Source organism: Eurosta solidaginis, chromosome 3, assembly GCF_040869045.1.
Source record: "Eurosta solidaginis isolate ZX-2024a chromosome 3, ASM4086904v1, whole genome shotgun sequence".
Taxonomy (NCBI): domain Eukaryota; kingdom Metazoa; phylum Arthropoda; class Insecta; order Diptera; family Tephritidae; genus Eurosta; species Eurosta solidaginis.
Window position 1 is genome coordinate 79,208,437 of NC_090321.1, and position 21,684 is coordinate 79,230,120.

The 21,684-nt window shown below is 39.1% G+C and overlaps 1 protein-coding gene across 6 annotated transcripts in view; it reads right to left on the reverse strand.

The window, feature by feature from the left end:
- Positions 1-21,684, reverse strand: part of LOC137244052 (serine-rich adhesin for platelets) — a 403,539-nt gene that overhangs the window by 62,340 nt on the left and 319,515 nt on the right. For all 6 annotated transcript variants that reach the window (XM_067772531.1, XM_067772529.1, XM_067772530.1 and 3 more), the window contains one exon: positions 16,338-17,169. In XM_067772531.1, coding sequence (XP_067628632.1) covers positions 16,338-17,169 — 832 coding nt within the window. The remainder of the gene's footprint in view (positions 1-16,337; positions 17,170-21,684) is intronic.

Here is a 21,684-nt window from a genome sequence, read left to right on the forward strand (position 1 = left end):
CGATATCTTGAAAAGGCGTCCATTTATAGAACTAAGGCCCACTCCCTTTTAAAATACTCATTAACACCTTTCATTTGATACCCATATCGTACAAACACATTCTAGAGTCACCCCAGGTTCACCTTTATGGAGATATCTTGAAAAGGCGTCCACCTATAGAACTAAGGCCCACGCCCTTTTAAAATACTCATTAACACCTTTCATTTGATACCCATATCGTACAAACAAATACTAGAGTCACCCCTGGTCCACCTTTACGGCGATATCTTGAAAAGGCGTCCAACTATAGAACTAAGGCCCACTCCTTTTTAAAATACTCATTAACACCTTTCATTTGATAACCATATCGTACAAACAAATTCTAGAGTCACCCCTGGTCCACCTTTATGGCGATATCTGGAAAAGGCGTCCACATATAAGGCCCACGCCCTTTTAAAATACTCATTAACACTTTTCATTTGATAACCATATCGTACAAACAAATTCTAGAGTCACCCCTGGTCCACCTTTATGGCGATATCTTGAAAAGGCGTCCACCTATAGAACTAAGGCCCACGCCCTTTTAAAATACCCATTAACACCTTACATTTGATAACCATATCGTACAAACAAATTCTAGAGTCACCCCTGGTCTACCTTTATGGAAATATCTTGAAAAGGCGTCCACCTATATAACTAAGGCCCACGGCCTTTTAAAATACTCATTAACACCCTTCATTTAATACCCATATCGTACAAACAAATTCTATAGTCACCCCTGGTCCACCTTTATGGAGATATCTTGAAAAGGCGTCCACCTATAGAACTAAGGCCCACGCCCTTTTAAAATACTCATTAACACCTTTAATTTGATACCCATATCGTACAAACAAATTCTAGAGTCACCCCTGGTCCACCTTTAAGGCGATATCTTGAAAAGGCGTCCAACTATAGAACTAAGGCCCACTCCTTTTTAAAATACTCATTAACACCCTTCATTTAATACCCATATCGTACAAACAAATTCTATAGTCACCCCTGGTCCACCTTTATGGAGATACCTTGAAAAGGCGTCCACCTATAGAACTAAGGCCCACGCCCTTTTAAAATACTCATTAACACCTTTAATTTGATACCCATATCGTACAAACAAATTCTAGAGTCACCCCTGGTCCACCTTTACGGCGATATCTTGAAAAGGCGTCCAACTATAGAACTAAGGCCCACTCCTTTTTAAAATACTCATCAACACCCTTCATTTAATACCCATATCGTACAAACAAATTCTATAGTCACCCCTGGTCCACCTTTATGGAGATACCTTGAAAAGGCGTCCACCTATAGAACTAAGGCCCACGCCCTTTTAAAATACTCATTAACACCTTTAATTTGATACCCATATCGTACAAACAAATTCTAGAGTCACCCCTGGTCCACCTTTATGGCGATATCTTGAAAAGGCGTCCACCTATAGAACTAAGGCCCACGCCCTTTTAAAATACCCATTAACACCTTACATTTGATAACCATATCGTACAAACAAATTCTAGAGTCACCCCTGGTCTACCTTTATGGAAATATCTTGAAAAGGCGTCCACCTATATAACTAAGGCCCACGGCCTTTTAAAATACTCATTAACACCCTTCATTTAATACCCATATCGTACAAACAAATTCTATAGTCACCCCTGGTCCACCTTTATGGAGATATCTTGAAAAGGCGTCCACCTATAGAACTAAGGCCCACGCCCTTTTAAAATACTCATTAACACCCTTCATTTAATACCCATATCGTACAAACAAATTCTATAGTCACCCCTGGTCCACCTTTATGGAGATATCTTGAAAAGGCGTCCACCTATAGAACTAAGGCCCACGCCCTTTTAAAATACTCATTAACACCTTTAATTTGATACCCATATCGTACAAACAAATTCTAGAGTCACCCCTGGTCCACCTTTACGGCGATATCTTGAAAAGGCGTCCAACTATAGAACTAAGGCCCACTCCTTTTTAAAATACTCATTAACACCCTTCATTTAATACCCATATCGTACAAACAAATTCTATAGTCACCCCTGGTCCACCTTTATGGAGATACCTTGAAAAGGCGTCCACCTATAGAACTAAGGCCCACGCCCTTTTAAAATACTCATTAACACCTTTAATTTGATACCCATATCGTACAAACAAATTCTAGAGTCACCCCTGGTCCACCTTTATGGCGATATCTTGAAAAGGCGTCCACCTATAGAACTAAGGCCCACGCCCTTTTAAAATACCCATTAACACCTTACATTTGATAACCATATCGTACAAACAAATTCTAGAGTCACCCCTGGTCTACCTTTATGGAAATATCTTGAAAAGGCGTCCACCTATATAACTAAGGCCCACGGCCTTTTAAAATACTCATTAACACCCTTCATTTAATACCCATATCGTACAAACAAATTCTATAGTCACCCCTGGTCCACCTTTATGGAGATACCTTGAAAAGGCGTCCACCTATAGAACTAAGGCCCACGCCCTTTTAAAATACTCATTAACACCTTTAATTTGATACCCATATCGTACAAACAAATTCTAGAGTCACCCCTGGTCCACCTTTACGGCGATATCTTGAAAAGGCGTCCAACTATAGAACTAAGGCCCACTCCTTTTTAAAATACTCATTAACACCCTTCATTTAATACCCATATCGTACAAACAAATTCTATAGTCACCCCTGGTCCACCTTTATGGAGATACCTTGAAAAGGCGTCCACCTATAGAACTAAGGCCCACGCCCTTTTAAAATACCCATTAACACCTTACATTTGATAACCATATCGTACAAACAAATTCTAGAGTCACCCCTGGTCTACCTTTATGGAAATATCTTGAAAAGGCGTCCACCTATATAACTAAGGCCCACGGCCTTTTAAAATACTCATTAACACCCTTCATTTAATACCCATATCGTACAAACAAATTCTATAGTCACCCCTGGTCCACCTTTATGGAGATACCTTGAAAAGGCGTCCACCTATAGAACTAAGGCCCACGCCCTTTTAAAATACCCATTAACACCTTACATTTGATAACCATATCGTACAAACAAATTCTAGAGTCACCCCTGGTCTACCTTTATGGAAATATCTTGAAAAGGCGTCCACCTATATAACTAAGGCCCACGGCCTTTTAAAATACTCATTAACACCCTTCATTTAATACCCATATCGTACAAACAAATTCTATAGTCACCCCTGGTCCACCTTTATGGAGATAGCTTGAAAAGGCGTCCACCTATAGAACTAAGGCCCACGCCCTTTTAAAATACTCATTAACACCTTTAATTTGATACCCATATCGTACAAACAAATTCTAGAGTCACCCCTGGTCCACCTTTAAGGCGATATCTTGAAAAGGCGTCCAACTATAGAACTAAGGCCCACTCCTTTTTAAAATACTCATTAACACCCTTCATTTAATACCCATATCGTACAAACAAATTCTATAGTCACCCCTGGTCCACCTTTATGGAGATATCTTGAAAAGGCGTCCACCTATAGAACTAAGGCCCACGCCCTTTTAAAATACTCATTAACACCTTTAATTTGATACCCATATCGTACAAACAAATTCTAGAGTCACCCCTGGTCCACCTTTACGGCGATATCTTGAAAAGGCGTCCAACTATAGAACTAAGGCCCACTCCTTTTTAAAATACTCATCAACACCCTTCATTTAATACCCATATCGTACAAACAAATTCTATAGTCACCCCTGGTCCACCTTTATGGAGATATCTTGAAAAGGCGTCCACCTATAGAACTAAGGCCCACGCCCTTTTAAAATACTCATTAACACCTTTAATTTGATACCCATATCGTACAAACAAGTTCTATAGTCACCCCTGGTCCACCTTTATGGAGATATCTTGAAAAGGCGTCCACCTATAGAACTAAGGCCCACGACCTTTTAAAATACTCATTAACACCCTTCATTTAATACCCATATCGTACAAACAAATTCTATAGTCACCCCTGGTCCACCTTTATGGAGATATCTTGAAAAGGCGTCCACCTATAGAACTAAGGCCCACGCCCTTTTAAAATACTCATCAACACCTTTAATTTGATACCCATATCGTACAAACAAATTCTAGAGCCACCCCTGGTCCACCTTTATGGCGATATCTTGAAAAGGCGTCCACCTATAGAACTAAGGCCCACGCCCTTTTAAAATACTCATTAACACTTTTAATTTGATACCCATATCGTACAAACAAATTCTAGAGTCAGCCCTGGTCCACCTTTATGGCGATATCCCTAAATGGCGTCCACCTATAGAACTATTTCTCCCTCTTTAAATACTCTTTAATACCTTCCATTTGATACATGGTGATTTTCCCTTATTTTGTCTCCATAGCTCTCAACTGAGTATGTAATGTTAGGTTACACCGAACTTAGCCTTCCTTACTTGTTTACATTAGAGAAGCGCGGGAAAATATTCACCCGGACTCCCCTCATCCGGATATTTGACTGCTATGTACGTTCAAAGCTTAGACAGAATTATCAATGTTATTTCATATTCAAATATCAAAATTTTGGTTAGAATTAATGAGATTACCTTGGTATTTGTTTTTTCGGATCTCTAATGTATAGGTCAGGTTTTCTAAGGCCCGTTTTTATAACTCCAGTTAATTCCAAGCATGGTTTACTAAAGAACTTAAAGCTTTAAAAAATAAAAAGAACCCAGTCATTTTAGTTATACAAGAAATCAGGTTGAAGCAAAGACTATTCAATTTTACGTCAGAAGTATTTTGAACTCAACTGAAACAGTGTTATAAAAAAAAAATATAAACAATTGTTTTTGTTTTTATCGGCCTAATGATAAATGATTAAAGATTCGATTCGAGCTCAAGGCCAGAACAATAATTTTTTTCTAATGATAATTATTGATATCTTTTTTTTTAATTATTCTAAATTTGAAAATTGTATTTTGTTTTTGGAATAGTAAGTAGAAAAAATAACAATAATTATCATTAGAAAAAAATTATTGTTCTGGCCTTGAGCTCGAATCGAACCTTGAATCAAAAAAATATAAATATGTAATAAAATTATTAAAAACAAGTTAGGAAGGCTAAGTTCGGGTGTAACCGAACATTACATACTCAGTTGAGAGCTATGGAGACAAAATAAGGGAAAATCACCATGTAGGAAAATGAACCTATAGGGTAACCCTGGAATGTGCTTGTATGACATGTGTTTCAAATGGAAGGTATTAAAGAGTATTTTAAGAGGGAGTGGGCCATAGTTCTATAGGTGGACGCCATTTAGGGATATCGCCATAAAGGTGGACCAGGGGTGACTCTATAATGTGTATTTATGATATAGGTATCAAATGAAAGGTGTTAATGAGTATTGAAAAAGGGAGTGGGCCTTAGTTCTATAGGTGGACCAAGGGTGACTCTATAATGTGTTTGTACGATATGGGTATCAAATTAAAGGTATTAATGAAGGTTTTAAAGGGGAGTGGTGGTAGTTGTATATGTGAAGGCGTTTTCCAGATATCGACCAAAATGTGGACCAGGGTGACCTAGGAGATCATCTGCCGGGTACCGCTCATTTATTTATATATGTAATACCACGAACAGTATTCCTGCCAAGATTCCCAGGGCTTTTGATTTCGCCCTGCAGAACTTTTTGATTTTCTCCTACTTAATATGGTAGGTGTCACACCCATTTTACAAATTTTTTTCTAAAGTTATATTTTGCGTCAATAAACCAATCCAAATACCATGTTTCATCCCTTTTTTCGTATTTGGTATATTATTATGGCATTTTTTTCATTTTTCGTAATTTTCGATGTTGAAAAAGTGGGCGTGGTCATAGTCGGATTTCGGCCATTTTTTATACCAATACAAAGTGAGTTCAAATAAGTACGTGAACTGAGTTTAATAAAGATATATCGATTTTTACTCAAGTTATCGTGTAAACGGCGACCACCGTGGTGTGATGGTAGCGTGCTCCGCCTATCACACCCTATGCCCTGGGTTCAACTTCCGGGCAAAGCAACATCAAAATTTTAGAAATAAGATTTTTCAATTAGAAGAAATTTTTCTAAGCGGGGTCGCCGCTCGGCAGTGTCTGGCAAGCGCTCCGATTGTATTTCTGTCATGAAAAGCTCTCAGTGAAAACTCATCTGCCTTGCAGATGCCGTTCGGAGTCGGCATAAAACATGTAGGTCCCGTCCGGCCAATTTGTAGGGAAAAATCAAGAGGAGCACGACGCAAATTGGAAGAGAAGCTCGGCCTTAGATCTCTTCGGAGGTTATCGCGCCTTACATTTATTATTTTATTTATCGTGTAAACGGCCGAGCGAAAGGACAGACGGTCGACTGTGTATAAAAACTGGGCGTGGCTTCAACCGATTTCGCCCTTTTTCACAGAAAACAGTTATCGTCCTAGAATCTAAGCCCCTACCAAATTTCACAAAGATTGGTAAATGTTTATTCGCCTTATGGCATTAAAAGTATTCTAGACAAATTAAATTAAAAAGGGCGGAGCCACGCCCATTTTGAAATTTTCTTTTATTTTTGTCCTTTGTTGCACCATATCATTACTGGAGTTGAATGTTGACGTAATTTACTTATATATACTTTAAAGATATTAACTTTTTTTTTAAATTTTACTTAAAAAAATTTTTTTTTTAAAAGTGGGAGTGGTCGTTCTCCGATTTTGCTAATTTTTATTAGGCATACATATAGTAACAGGAGTAACGTTCCTGCCAAATTTCATCATGACACCTTCAACGACTCCCAAATTACAGCTTGCAAAACTTCTAAATTACCTTCTTTTAAAAGTGGGCGGTGCCACGCCCTTTGTCCAAAATTTTACTAATTTTCATTCTGCGTTATAAGTTCAACTCACCTACCAAGTTCCATCGCTTTATCCGTCTTTGGTAATGAATTATCGCGCTTTTTCGATTTTTCGAAATTTTCGATATCGAAAAAGTGGGCGTGGTTATAGTCCGATATCGCTCATTTTAAATAGCGATCTGAGATGAGTGCCCAGGAACCTACATACCAGATTTCATCAATATACCTCAAAATTTACTCAAGTTATCGTGTTAACGGACGGACATGGCTCAATCAAATTTCTTTTCGATACTGATGATTTTGATATATGGAAGTCTATATCTATCTTGATTCCTTTATACCTATACAACCAACCGTATGAAATGGACGAAAACCGATGGTGTAAATCGGACTGAAAGACGACAGAAAAGTGGAAAGCTAACTGATCTTGTTGCATATATATCTGGCTTGTCGGCGCAATTTTTAATACATAGTTTTAACAAATGCGAGCAGTCCGAAGTATTTAATGTTCATGATCGCCCAAGAGCTCTTAGTGTGAATTATGCCGTAGAAGGTCTCTTGCAAGTGGATTTTGCGGAGAATTTCGTTTGCGAAAATCAAGATGAAGTCCAAAGTGCACACTGGAATCAACGGCAGCTTTCAATTTTTACCAGTGGCTTATATTATAACGAAACCTTCACTGCCAAGGTGCTGGTATCAAACAATTTGTCACATACAAAAGACACTATTGTTCCATACTTGTATATATTGTTTAAAAATTTGCCAAGTACAGTTAGAATTTTAAAAATGTGGAGTGACGGACCATCCTCACAATTCAAAAACAAATATATTGCAGCTTTAATTCCTCACTTTGAAGAAATATTTGGAATGAAAATTGTTTGGAATTACTTTGCAACATCACATGGCAAAGGTTGTATAGACGGGATTGGTGCAACCATTAAAACAATCGTTCGGAAACATGTAAGAGCGCGTGATATAGTCGTCAACAATGCATCTGACTTTATACAGGCAGTCCACATGACTCCATCAAAAATTATGATTGAAGAAGTAACAAGCAATCAAATTGAAATGATTAACGCTGAATTGCAAGTTGTAGAGCTGTTTTCAAGAGCAAAGCCCATACAAAATATTTCCAGCGCCCATCAGATACAAGTTCGCGATAATAAAATAGCTACTTTTAAGACATCCAGACAAGGATATAACTAATAACCTGTATAAATGTTTCTTTAAAATAAGATTTTTTGTGTATAGGTACTTAGAATAGCTAACCTATACATTCAGAATAGTTTGAAAATTTTAAAAATAAATCATATAAAAAAGCCGTTATTGTTTCACTTGTATTAGACCCTCCCATGAGCAAGTCCTATATATTCCAAAAGAGGAGCTAAAAAACAGAGTCTCATCCTGTCTTCATTTATCAACTAAATCAATTCGTTTACTCCTATAAAAAAGCAAATGGAAATACATAGAGTCAATATTACTCATACGCCCAGTGCTTATAAATTTGTTAGTTATATTTTTGGAACGTTTTGTGTATGCAGCTTAATAGCATAATTAAGTGCAAGTCGTTAGAAGTTATATATATTTTTGAGTATCTATTCACTTTCCCCAATAGCGTTTTCTCAAAAAATCGTACGTGTAACGTCGCAGTGATATGTTGTAACGTGGCAGTGCTCAAAAATATACTTATAACGTATGCTGTAATGAGCTCTTACGGAAACAGAAGGTGTCTATCTATGATTTCCTCTTTTTCCCATGACACATAAAACAGGGAATATTATCAGATTCGTAGATTCGCAGATTTTTCACAAAACTTCCCATAACATCCAAAACCACTTCCGAAATTACGTAACGTGGCAGTGCAACTAAAAACGGCTTAACTTTAAATTTATAACAGATATAAAGAAATGCCAATATAAATGCAATGCTATTCATCGGTCTCTTTATACGTGTCTAGTAGATTATTCATTTAGTATATACTCTGATAGTTTTAAGCTTAAACAAAGTACGACTGTAACGTGGCAGTGGGAAATTTTGACCATATAGAAGTCTATATCTATTTCGATTAGTTTACGCCGTTACGGATTACCGTTATGCGAACAAAGTTAATATACTCTGTGAGCTCTGCTCAGCTGAGTATAAAAATAAATGTTAACACAGTTTGGCACGACCTGCAACCTCAACCCAGGCGTAGTCACCCGTCACTTACCCCCAGAGTGGCGACGTCTCCCCTCATGCACTTCAGAATTCTGCAGTTAAATTGTAATGGGTTAACTGGGAAGATTACGGAGATAGTCAATTTCATGAAGCGGCACAACATCCGCATCGCTGCGATTCAAGAGACTAAACTCACAGCACGATCTGCATTGCAGACCTGCTCTGGGTATAATGTCCACAGAAAAGATGGCGAGAGCAGAAATGGAGGCGGCCTCGCGTTTATAATACACCACTCTGTGCAATATCACATATTTGATCCTGGCATCGACCGCAGGGACAACGTCTTAGAACGTCAAGGCCTATCTGTCCGGTCAGGCGATGCAAACCTAGAAATCATCAACATCTACATCCCCCCTGCCACCTGTTGCCCCGGTGGATACCGCCCTAATATCAGAGCCTTACTCACTGGAAACAATCGCATTATTTTAGGCGACTTCAATGCCCATCATGATCTATGGCATTCAAATTTTCGGGCGGACAGTAGGGGCGAGATGTTGGCGGATCAAATAGAAGAAACGACGTTCTGCACAATAAACGGAGACGCCCCCCACACGTATGGTAGGAAGCTGTCACAGTTCGCCAGATATCTCAATCGTGAGCGCAGAACTCGTAAACTGCGTCAACTGGCAGCCGATGGTATCATTGGCATCTGACCACCTGCCTATACTTGTTTCGCTCGAGCGTACCGCCGACTTCATCGTCACCGAAAAACGCACTTTCATAAACTTTAAAAAAGGAAAGTGGGAAGAATATAAATCCTTTACAGACAACCTCTTTGCTGCCCTCCCTATCCCGACTGATGCCCGCCTAGGGGAGCGTACCTTCCGCAAGGTCATTGAATCCGCCTCGGCACGTTTCATTCCCGCCGGGAGAATTCCCGAAATCCGGCCCACTTCCCGGCGGAGGCCGCAAACTTAGCGAGAGAACGTGACGTTATAAGGCAGCTTGATCCAGGCGACCCCCAAATAAGGGATATAAACCAACGCATCAGATTGCTTGTGGATGAACACAAGCGGGCGAAAAGGGAGGAGCACCTAAGAGGTTGTAACCTCTCTACCGGTGTGGGTAAACTTTGGTCCACCGTAAAGTCCCTATCGAATCCGACTAAGCATAAAGACAAAGTTTCCATCGCCTTTGGCGACAAAGTGCTGTCGGATGCGAAAAAATGCTCGAGCGCTTTCTGCCGACAATATATAATGCATTCTACGGTCGACAAAGTTAGACGGAGGGCCAACAGACACGCACATAAACACAAATTCAGCGCGTCACCAATCACCATCACCGCTAAAGAGGTTGAGGACGCCATTCGTCGCGCTAAACCATCCAAAGCAGTGGGCCCAGACGGCATAGCCATGCCGATGCTTAAAAGCCTAGGGAAAGAGGGTTTCAAATATTTAGCGCAGGTCTTCAACCTGTCTCTTTCCACCTTTGTCATACCCGAGAAATGGAGAATGGCCAAGGTGGTCCCGCTACTAAAGCCTGGTAAACCAGCTAACATAGGAGAGTCGTATCGTCCGATATCTCTCCTATCGCCAGTAGCAAAGACGCTCGAAGCCATTTTGCTCCCTTATTTCCAAGCAAATTTGCAACTAGCCTCCCATCAGCATGGCTTCAGAAAACTCCACAGCACTACCTCCGCGCTAAATGCCATTAGCACCCAGATAAATTGCGGTTTAAATCAAAACCCCCACCATAGAACAGTACTCGTAGCGCTAGACCTATCAAAAGCTTTTGATACGGTCAACCATGGCTCGTTACTGCAAGACCTGGAAGGGTCTACCCTTCCCCCATGTCTTAAAAGGTGGACCGAAAATTATCTGGGTGGACGCCAGGCATCGGTGCAATTTAGAAACGAAACATCTAAACCAAAGGAGAGTTAAACAAGGGGTGCCATAGGGTGGTGTCATATCCCCACTTTTGTTTAACTTCTACATATCTAAGCTACCTTCACCACCGGAAGGAGTCACAATCGTTTCCTACGCCGATGACTGCACAGTAATGGCCACAGGCCCAGGCCCACAGATCGATGAGCTATGCAATAAAATAAACGGCTACCTCCCTGATCTCTCCAGTTTTTTCGCCTCGCGAAACCTGGCATTATCACCGACTAAATCTTCCGCGACCTTATTTACAACATGGACGTCCCAAATGTCGACCATTTTGAACATCCACGTCGATGGCTCTACGCTACCGACTGTCCTATACCCCAAAATCTTGGGTGTGACGTTTGATCAGGATCTACATTTTGGTGAGCACGCAGCCGCAATTGTTCCGAGAATTCAGAGCCGTAACAAAATCCTCAAATCCCTTGCTGGCAGTACCTGGGGAAAAGATAAAGAAACGCTCATGACTACATACAAAGCAATTAGCCAGCCGATTACGTGCTGCGCGTCACCCATATGGTCGCCAAGCCTAAAAACTACCCACTGGAAGAAGCTACAGGCCTGCCAAAATACTGCTCTCAGAATTGCCACGGGCTGTCTTCTTATGTCCCCAGAACACCATCTACATAATGAGGCGAGAATACTCCCCATCAGGGAAAGAACCGAGATGCTGACCAAACAGTTCCTGTTCCCAGAAACCTGGGCATCCCAACAGACATCTGATTGACGAGCCAGCACCGCCTAGGGGCTTAAGGAGTCATGTCCGTAAGCATTTCGAGGAAATACGGCATCTGAGAACACAGCCGTATGAAGCGAAAAAACACAAGCAGGTCCTTGGTGAACTCCACAAACAGGCGTCGGACCTTTATGCCGGGAATTGCCCGGTGAACCCAGTACTCAAAGTAAAGTATCCAAAACTTGCGGAAGAGGAACGCATACTCCCCAGGGAAACGCGTGCCACTTTGGCTGAACTTCGTTCTGGATACTGTAACAGGTTAAACTCTTACCTATCCAGAATCAACCCCGACATACAAAATGTATGCCCCGCTTGCAATGTGTCCCCACATGACACCAACCATCTCTTTAATTGTAGTGTGGAACCAACGCCTCTAACACCCCTTTCCCTATGGTCCACCCCTGTTGAAACAGCAAGTTTCCTTGGACTCCCGTTAGAGGATATTGATGACAGTTTGTGATTGGTCGCGTCTGTTAGGTGGGGCGAAGCACTGCTACAACAACAACAACAACAACAACCTGCAACGTGACTTGAAAATAATTGCATGAAAATTCGAATATCTGGGAATTAACTTAACATCAATAAAAATGTCAGTCTAGAAGTATGTATGTATGTTAAAATTACATGCCAATAATAGCTACTTTGGAATCAAAGGGCAATTGTGCTTTGGAATATCTATGGGGCAGTTTGAACAAGATGATGTTTTTTTTTAATATTACAAATAACAAGTAAGAAGGTTAAGTTCGGGTGTAACCGAACATTACATACTCAGTTGAGAGCTATGGTGACAACATAAGGGAAAATAACCATGTAGGAAAATGAACCGAGGGAAACCCTGGAACGTGTTTGTATGACATGTGTATCAAATGAAAGGCATTAAAGAGTATTTTATGAGGGAGTGGGCCATAGTTCTATAGGTGGACGCCATTTAGGGATATAGCCATAAAGGTGGATCAGGGTTGACTCTAGAATGCGTTTGTACGATATGGGTATCAAATGAAAGGTGTTAATGAGTATTTTAAAAGGGAGTAATCCTTAGTTCCATAGGTGGACACCGTTTCGAGATATCGCCATAAAGGTGGACCAGGGGTGACCCTAGAATTTGTTTGTACAATATGGGTATCAAAAGAAAGGTGTTAATGAGTATTTTAAAAGTGAGTAATCCTTAGTTCCATAGGTTGACGCCGTTTCGAGATATCGCCATAAAGGTGGACCAGGGGTGACCTTAGAATTTGTTTGTACAATATGGGCATCAAACGAAAGGTGTTAATGAGTATTTTAAAAGGGAGTAGGCCCTAGTTCTATAGGTGGACGCCGTTTCGAAATATCGCCATAAAGGTGGACCAGGGGTGACTCTAGAATGTGTTTGTACGATATGGGTATCAAATTAAAGGTATTAATGAGGGAGTGGTGGTTATTGTATAGGTGGTCGCATTTTCGAGATATCGCCATAAAGGTGGACCAGGGGTGACCCTAGAATTTGTTTGTACAATATGGGTATCAGAAGAAAGGTGTTAATGAGTATTTTAAAAGGGAGTAATCCTTAGTTCCATAGGTGGACGCCGTTTCGAGATATCGCCATAAAGGTGGAGCAGGGGTGGCCCTAGAATTTGTTTGTACAATATGAGTATCAAAATAAAGGTGTTAATGAGTATTTTAAAAGGGAGTAATCCTTATTTCCATAGGTGGACGCCGTTTCGAGATATCGCCATAAAGGTGGGCCAGGGGTGACTCTAGAATTCGTTTGTGCAATATGGGTATCAAACGAAAGGAGCTAATGAGTATTTTAAAAGGGAGTGAGCCTTAGTTCTATAGGTGGACGCCTTTTCGAGGTATCGCAATAAAGGTGGACCAGGGGTGACTCTAGACTTTGGTTGTACGATATGGGTATCAAATGAAAGGTGCTAATGAGTATTTTTAAAAGGGAGTGGGCCTTCGTTCTATAGGTGTTCGCCTTTTCGAGATATCGCCATAAAGGTGGACCAGGGGTGACTTTAGAATATGTTTGTACGATATGGGTATCAAATGAAAGGTGTTAATGAGTGTTTTAAAAGGGCGTGGGGCTTAGTTCTATAGGTGGACGCCTTTACGAGATATCGCCATAAAGGTGGACCAGGGGTGACTCTAGAATGAGTTTGTACGATATGGGTATCAAATTAAAGGTATTAATGAGAGTTTTAAAAGGGAGTGGTGTGAAGGCGTTTTCCATATGTCGACCAAAATGTGGACCAGGGTGACCCAGAACATCATCTGTTGGATACCGCTAATTTATTTATATATGTAATACTTGCTAAGATTTTAAGGGTTTTTTATTTCGCCCTGCAGAACTTTTTCATTTTCTTCTACTTAATATGGTAGGTGTCACAACCATTTTATAAGCTTTTTCTAAAGTTATATTTCGCGTCAATAAAACAATCCTATTACCTTACCATGTTTCATCCCTTTTTTCGTATTTGGTATAGAATTATGGCATTTTTTTCATTTTTCGTAATTTTCGATATCGAAAAAGTGGGCGTGGTCATAGTCGGATTTCGTTCATTTTTCATACCAAGATAAAGTGAGTTCAAGTAAGCACGCGAACTAAGTTCATTAAAGATATGTCGATTTTTGCTCAAGTTATCGTATTAAAGGCCATGCGGAAGGACAGGCGGACGACTGTGTATAAAAACTGGGCGTGGCATCAACCGATTTCGCTCATTTTCACAGAACACAGTTAAAGTCATAAAATCTATGCCCCTACCAAATTTCAAAAGGATTGGTTAATTTTTGTTCGACTTATGGCGTTAAAAGTATCCTAGACAAATTAAATGAAAAAGGGCGGAGCCACGCCCATTTTGAAATTTTCTTTTATTTTTGTATTTTGTTGCACCATATCATTACTGGAGTTGAATGTTGATATAATTTACTTATATACTGTAAAGATATTAAATTTTTTGTTAAAATTTTACTTTAAAAAAATTTTTTTTTAAAAGTGGGCGTGGTCCTTCTCCGATTTTGCTAATTTTTATTAAGCGTACATATAGTAATAGGAGTAACGTTCCTGCCAAATTTCATCATTATATCTTCAACGACTGCCAAATTACAGCTTGCATAACTTTTAAATTACCTTCTTTTAAAAGTGGGCGGTGCCAGGCCCATTGTCCAAAATTTTACTAATTTTCTATTCTGCGTCATAAGTTCAACTCATCTACCAAGTTTCGTCGCTTTAGCTGTTTTTTGTAATGAATTATCGCACTTTTTCGGTTTTTCGAAATTTTCGATATCGAAAAAGTGGGCGTGGTTATAGTCCGATATCGTTCATTTTAAGTAGCGATCTGAGATGAGTGCTCAGGAACCTACATACCACATTTCATCAAGATACCTCTCAAAATTTACTCAAGTTATCGTGTTAACGGACGGACGGACGGACATGGCTCGATCAAATTTTTTTTCGATCCTAATTATTTTGATATATGGAAGTCTATATCTATCTCGATTCCTTTATATATGTACAACCGACCGTTATCCAATCAAACTTAATATACTCTGTGAGCTCTGCTCAACTGAGTATAAAAAGGGTCTAAGTACCAAGTACTCGTGAAGTTCGATATGTAAACATAACTAGAGCTCGCTCAGTGATTGAAGTTAACAGCAGCAACTTTACTAGAATCAAATAATCTCGGGCTTTTTGAGAAGAGCTTCGTCGGCTTCTTATCGGTAGCAGCCCATATTGGAAAGTTATTGTTCTATTATATAACGGCTTATTATCGAAAGCGAATTATTATCGTCGAGTTATCGGTTTGTTATTCTTATTTGTTTCTCATCGGTTTGTTGTAGCTGAGTTAGAGATGTGTCATCACTTTTGTAGTGAAATTTTATCGGGATCTGTTTCGTAACAAACTGATGAACAATCGACAGCAAATCGATAATACGCCGATATAAAATTGAGAAAATGCCCATAAAAAATTATTAAATAATTATTTCTACAAATACTCGGTAACTTTTCGATAATAAATCAATAAATTATTGATAAAAAGTCTTAACCTGTCGATAGCTTGTGGTAACATAAAGTTAATTGCTCAATAAATATCGAATCTATAACTTTTTAATAACAAACCGATAACTCGTCAATGAAAAATCAGTAGCTCAGTCATAAGCTTTTTTATCTACATCAAATTTATTGCACTTCGATATCAAGTCGACAACTCGTCTATAGTCCTCAAAATTTGCTATAAGAGGAAGCCTAATGGTATTTTTTGGTGGTATTAAAACGGGGCTAGTTACAGTGCCCCCTGTGTCTTCTGCTTCAGCCCAAACTTTGACACACACTTAGTCCGGTTATAAACATATAATCTAAAGTAAAGACATGAGACAAGAGACCTCGAACAAAAAGTACTTGTTTTAAATAATTTGTGCTAACAGGTTTAGGAAATGTGGAAATAAAATAAAACATGCAAGTAATCGGCACGAATGCTCTGTAAAGTAAAGATAAGTGTTGGTGCCCAAACATCCTTTACCAAAACGACACTTTGATTACGTAGAAACTAAGCACAGCAGAATGAAATCTAATTGTACATTATGCAGGATTAATTTCCTACAATTCGAACTACTCAAAATTACATAACCCTTAAAACCGCAAATGTGAGTATGCAATGTTTATGAACTCATATAACACTCACCTATCCACTAAACGCCCCTCACTGAGGCTGCGTTGACTATCAGTCATCTCATTGCTTGCACAGCCATTCGTTCGACCACCGCTTGTACCGCTTGTACCGCTTGTACCGCTCGTATTATTGACACTTGTGGTGCCGGTGGCGCTGCCACTATCGTTGCCACTACTGTCCAACTCTTGCGATGAATCATCAACACTGCGTAACTTCTGACGCTCAGCATAGAAGCTACGGTTCATGGCGCTTGGCAAAACAGCCACGCCCAGCGACTGTCGTACTGAATGTGGTGGCTGGAAGAGCACACCACCACTACTGCCCACCTGTTGATGTTGATGATGATGATACATAGACGATGTTGTTGTGTACATTTCACTACTTTCATGCACTGCTTCGTCTAATTGTTGTTGTAGCTGTTGCGTCAATTGTTGTTTTGTTTGTAAATGTTTATGTTTAATTCCTAATGCCGATGCCAACAATGCATCTCGATGTGGTGATTTGGATGCGCTACCAGTGTTAACAGTACCAACGCTATCACAACCAGCGCTGCCACCGATACCACCAATAGAATAAGATTTTGATTTTGGCAGCGATTGCGACGAATATGCGTCCTGCAGTTGTTGTTGGGTTAGTGGTGATGATGGCGATGAAGCTGAGACCACTGACGATATCGAAGAAAGTGTGGCGCTGCGCAAATTCTTTTCGCTGGTGCTGCTGGTGGGCGGTGGTAATGTATTGGTGGAATTAGCGTTCGGTGGCGTATCAGTGACGCTGGTGATGGTGCGACGACGAAAGATGCGGCGGAGATTGCGCAGCGGGTGGAAGCGGCGACGTTTCGGTTCTGGAAGTAAAAAAGATATATTGATAGACTATGATTAGAATTTGTTGTGGACTTTAATTACTAACATTTTGTATTTTTATTTTGTTTAATAAACTGCAAATTTATGGTCGAAAAATTACTTTTAAAGTTTTTATTTATTTAATTTTTAACAAAATTGGAAAATATGAGAATTGAAGAATGACAAAGTTTTTGAAGTCAAATAGAGAACAGCTGTTTTTCGAAGCTCATTCCAGCAGGAAATTTTTTTTCGCAGGAAACAGTAAAGGCTAATTTCTAAGGACAAGGATAAAAGCAAATATATCAAGTGTGATATCTTAAGCATAGACGTCAAAATAACAAACAGACCTAACTACAATTAATTTTTAAAGGGTAAAAGTCTTGAACAACGGTCGACTGCTAATACGCGTCCAAAGACGAGTCTTGAAACCAATAATCTTGACAATAATAGTTGAAAATTATCATGTGGTTGTTGTAATTTTGATAATTTTGTTGTACACAGTAAAAAATTGTTTAGGTGTTTGGCGCGGATTTAATTTCGATCCCAAGTCGGTGTTGGAGTAGTCTTTTTACAAGCGCCTACGAAGGCCGCCAAAATAGAGAGGTTTTCTGCACAAAAACACGGTTTCGGAGATGTTCAGGGTCATGCTTTGACTTTTTGTGAATATCTTTTGATAGACGCACCATTTTTCTTCCGCCTTGGAATTATTAATACTCATGATTCAATACGAAGAGCTTTCGGAAGTAGGATTATTTTTAAAATGTGGCACTGCCCATCCACGGTAGTTTTTTAGAAGTAGAGGAAAAAGGGAGGAGAAAGGGCTTTAAATCTTCTATGTGATTACATGGGGAGCTCCCTACCAAAACGCAAGAATTGACACTCGAAGAGTTTCTTGAAAATAAACGAAATTAATTGAGAAAAGGAAGGTCTCAGTAACAATAAAAATGTTTAAGTAGGTTAGATAGTAATTGAAAAGAAAAAAAGGGCTAAGTGAACCTATTACGTTTTGATATGGAACAATGTGGAGGAAAGAGAAATGAGCCTTACGGTAAATCCCCATGATGACACACTACATACTGTTAGCATCCCACTTCCCTTATGTCTCGTAAGCTTGACGGAGCATGGAGTTCTCCGCCAATCTTAAACAGGCGACTAGCATTCAGCAGAGTCAGATAGGCAATATGGCCCTTTGAGCGATACAAATTTATAGGAAAAATAGGATATATCTACTTCTGCAGCTGTGGGAGAAACTGATTAGATACATAACTAATAAGAATTACGAGGGGCAGCCTCGCACTAGTCTTTATTCCAAAAACCAAAAAACCTTTCCATTCACAACGACGAGGTCCTTTAGACCAATTAGTCTACCAAATTTTGTTCAATAAAAAAAATTTTCAATAATGAGATTAATTCACTGAATACATTAAGCTAAACACGCCTACAGTACGGTCCGATGGTGCGATACCGTATAGTACCACCAGCCACATTTCCAGAGTTCTTTAGAGACTAAATAAGGGCTGCCTAGTAACTTGTAAGACATAGAGGGCGCCTCCTACAACAATGTTGAGCGGTTGTGAGAAAAGAAGTCCAGCGACGTACATACATACAAAAGGATAGCTGAAAACTCCATTGGGACAGAATAAAACAATAACCAGAAATACCACAGAGTTGGCGCTCCGATTTAGCTTGTAGTGGGCGAATATTTGCATTACCTTACAAACAATGGAAACCTGTTTGAGGTACGAGGACTATATTATCATTATTGTAAGAGGAAAAAATGAGAGAAATCGCCCGTGAAATATTTTGAAGTCACATTTGACTCCAAGTTGCTAGGGGGATGAAGATACCAAAATCGAAGGCTGAGCATGTATATGCAATACTGAAGCCAACCGAACGTGCAACGGTGGTAACGGAGATGCTGCTGGAGCTAAGTCTCATAGACATGTTAAAATCGCATAGGTATCCAGGCGCAAAGTCATTTTGTCCTGCAATATGGAGTAACTGAGAAAGCAGCTCCCACCCATCTATCTTGTCAGGTAAAAAAGTCTTGAGCGCATTTTCATGATGACTAAATTATTCTATATGCGCACATGGCTCTAAGACACGGGGTTTATTTCCCAGCAACTTCTAAGTAGAGGTTTACGCTGTCGCTCCTGCGCACAGTCTACAAACCCTACGACCGTTTCTTTCATTAAAAACTCATCGGTAAAAATTTTTCTGTTTTACCAACTGACATTCGTAATCAGTATGAAACTTGTAATACATACCGAATTTTTGGCAACAATTATCGATTAATCATATATGCAATTTGTCATGCCTGACAGCAGTTGAGCCGCTTTCAAGTCACTAGGACAGGAATGCAGCGATTAGAGATGGGGAAATGAGCTGAGTCTTGTGACTCACAAAAGTTTAGTGTTGTTTCGATACCAACTTGCACTCGATGCCTGTACACATATAAAAGGGCCGAGAAAAGTAATCGATACCAAAATAAATATCGAAGAAGAATACTCGATACTTATTCCTAACGTAAACGTTAAAAAGCCCAGTAAAACTTTTGAAAATTAATTCGTTACTTATTAAAGCAAATCGCTCATACTCGCTACTGTTTCATTACCATGGAAAGCGCGCAAATGAAACTGATTTGCGAGCATTAATGAACTGCCCTTTATAAAAAGATTAGATTACGATAACGTTAAATAAAATTTCACTTAAGTCTATGGAAAATTTATGTTCGTTCGTGTACATTTCCATATTTAATTTTAAATTTCACGTCAATCTTGTAAAATGTACAGACTACTTTGGTTTTGTGTGCCGGTTTAATTAATTTAAATGTACTTTGATTTTTTTGTGTGACCTAGTTTATAAGCTGAACTCAATATTCTCAAAATCTATCATTTTTAGGAAGCACTCCTTCAAGAGAAAGACTGAAGCCCTACGAGCTGTTTGGACCTTATCAGTACGATACGCCAAATCCTGAAGAGGCCTCAGAAATTTGTAGAATGCAATATCATTTTTGAAGCATATTTATATGATAACTATAAATTTTGGCGGAAATTATCAGAGCAAAATTTACAAAAATACAGGAGGATTTATTTGAGTTGAGCAATCGATACCTCGTACTCGATACCCAAAAGAAGGTACATGTACGAGGTAATCATCTACGAAAAATACTCGGTACTTGAGAAAAATACTGGAGTATGTACCCATTGTTACTCGTATCGGAACAACACTACACAATAGGCTTGGGGATCTATTGAACAAAGTACGAAATAACTAGATCTTTTAATTGAACTAGTTCGCTACCCTACAAGAAACGCTGATAGTTTTACTAACCCACTCACACTTGTAATTGACAATGCTGATCCTGCGATGACGTAAACATTGATACTCAAATTTATGTATGTTCCTTTGTTCGCTCACGCATGTCCGCATGTTCCCAACGACAGCCTATAATCATGAAAAAGGACTCAAACTGGGAAAGCTTCGGACACCTGGTACAGAACAAAAGAACATACGGCAGATACCATTATGCATGTGGGACAGATACATAATTCTCAACGGAATTTTATGTATGCGAGAACAGTTTATCCGATTTAATCATATTGTCACTACTGACTGTCATATGACAATCAAATGATTATCACGGTTGTTTTGTTATTTTTTAAATTCCGCCATTTTCAACCGACGAAAACCATATAAAAAATAAGTTTAAAAAATGAAAAAGAGAGCATTTCAAAGCTCCATGCTAAAAGAAAAAAAATCGAAAATAATATTAAAAAATACCAAAAGCTGTCGGAATGTATGGGGCGCACTCAAAAATTTGATACGCGAAAAATAATAGTGGTTAGTGGTGATTCATTTTTAAATGTGTTTCCGCATGAGGAAACGCTCTGCTGTTGTTTTGTTATTTTCTGAATTTAAATTGAACATTCTGAACTCGAATTCTTATAAAACTATTTATTTTAAACAAATAAGAAACACGTATGCTTTCATCACGTACAAAATTAAATACGTAATGAAATAAAGTAAATAAAAAGCAAAAAGCATTGTTTCATTTATGGCGGAATATAACAATGGTCATTTTTGATAGTATAACAGTCAAACCTGATATCTACAGTAAACTATCAATTATGACACTTTTTGATAGTTAGAGTGGCAGCACTGATCCAGGAAAAGGAATGAGAGTGAGCAGTACGGCTATATACTTAATCAGTAGGCCATTTTGGTGTATAAGAAGGAGACAAAAACTCACACGTACACAGTTGTTTACATCACATTTGCGCAAGTCCCCTTAAGTTTGTGATAGAAAGTTTGTATGAGGCGCTGATCGTTAGGGTGACATTGCTGACAATCAGATGATAGTCAGTATTCTTGTAGGGTAGTTAGTTCAGTAAAGTGAACTAAACTTTTATGTGGCAACTTTGCAAATTAAAATTTCAAAATGTATGGCAACTCACTTTATTATCACAGTTAAAACAGCTGATCGAATTTCGCGATGCTTAGCGCCATATCGTAAA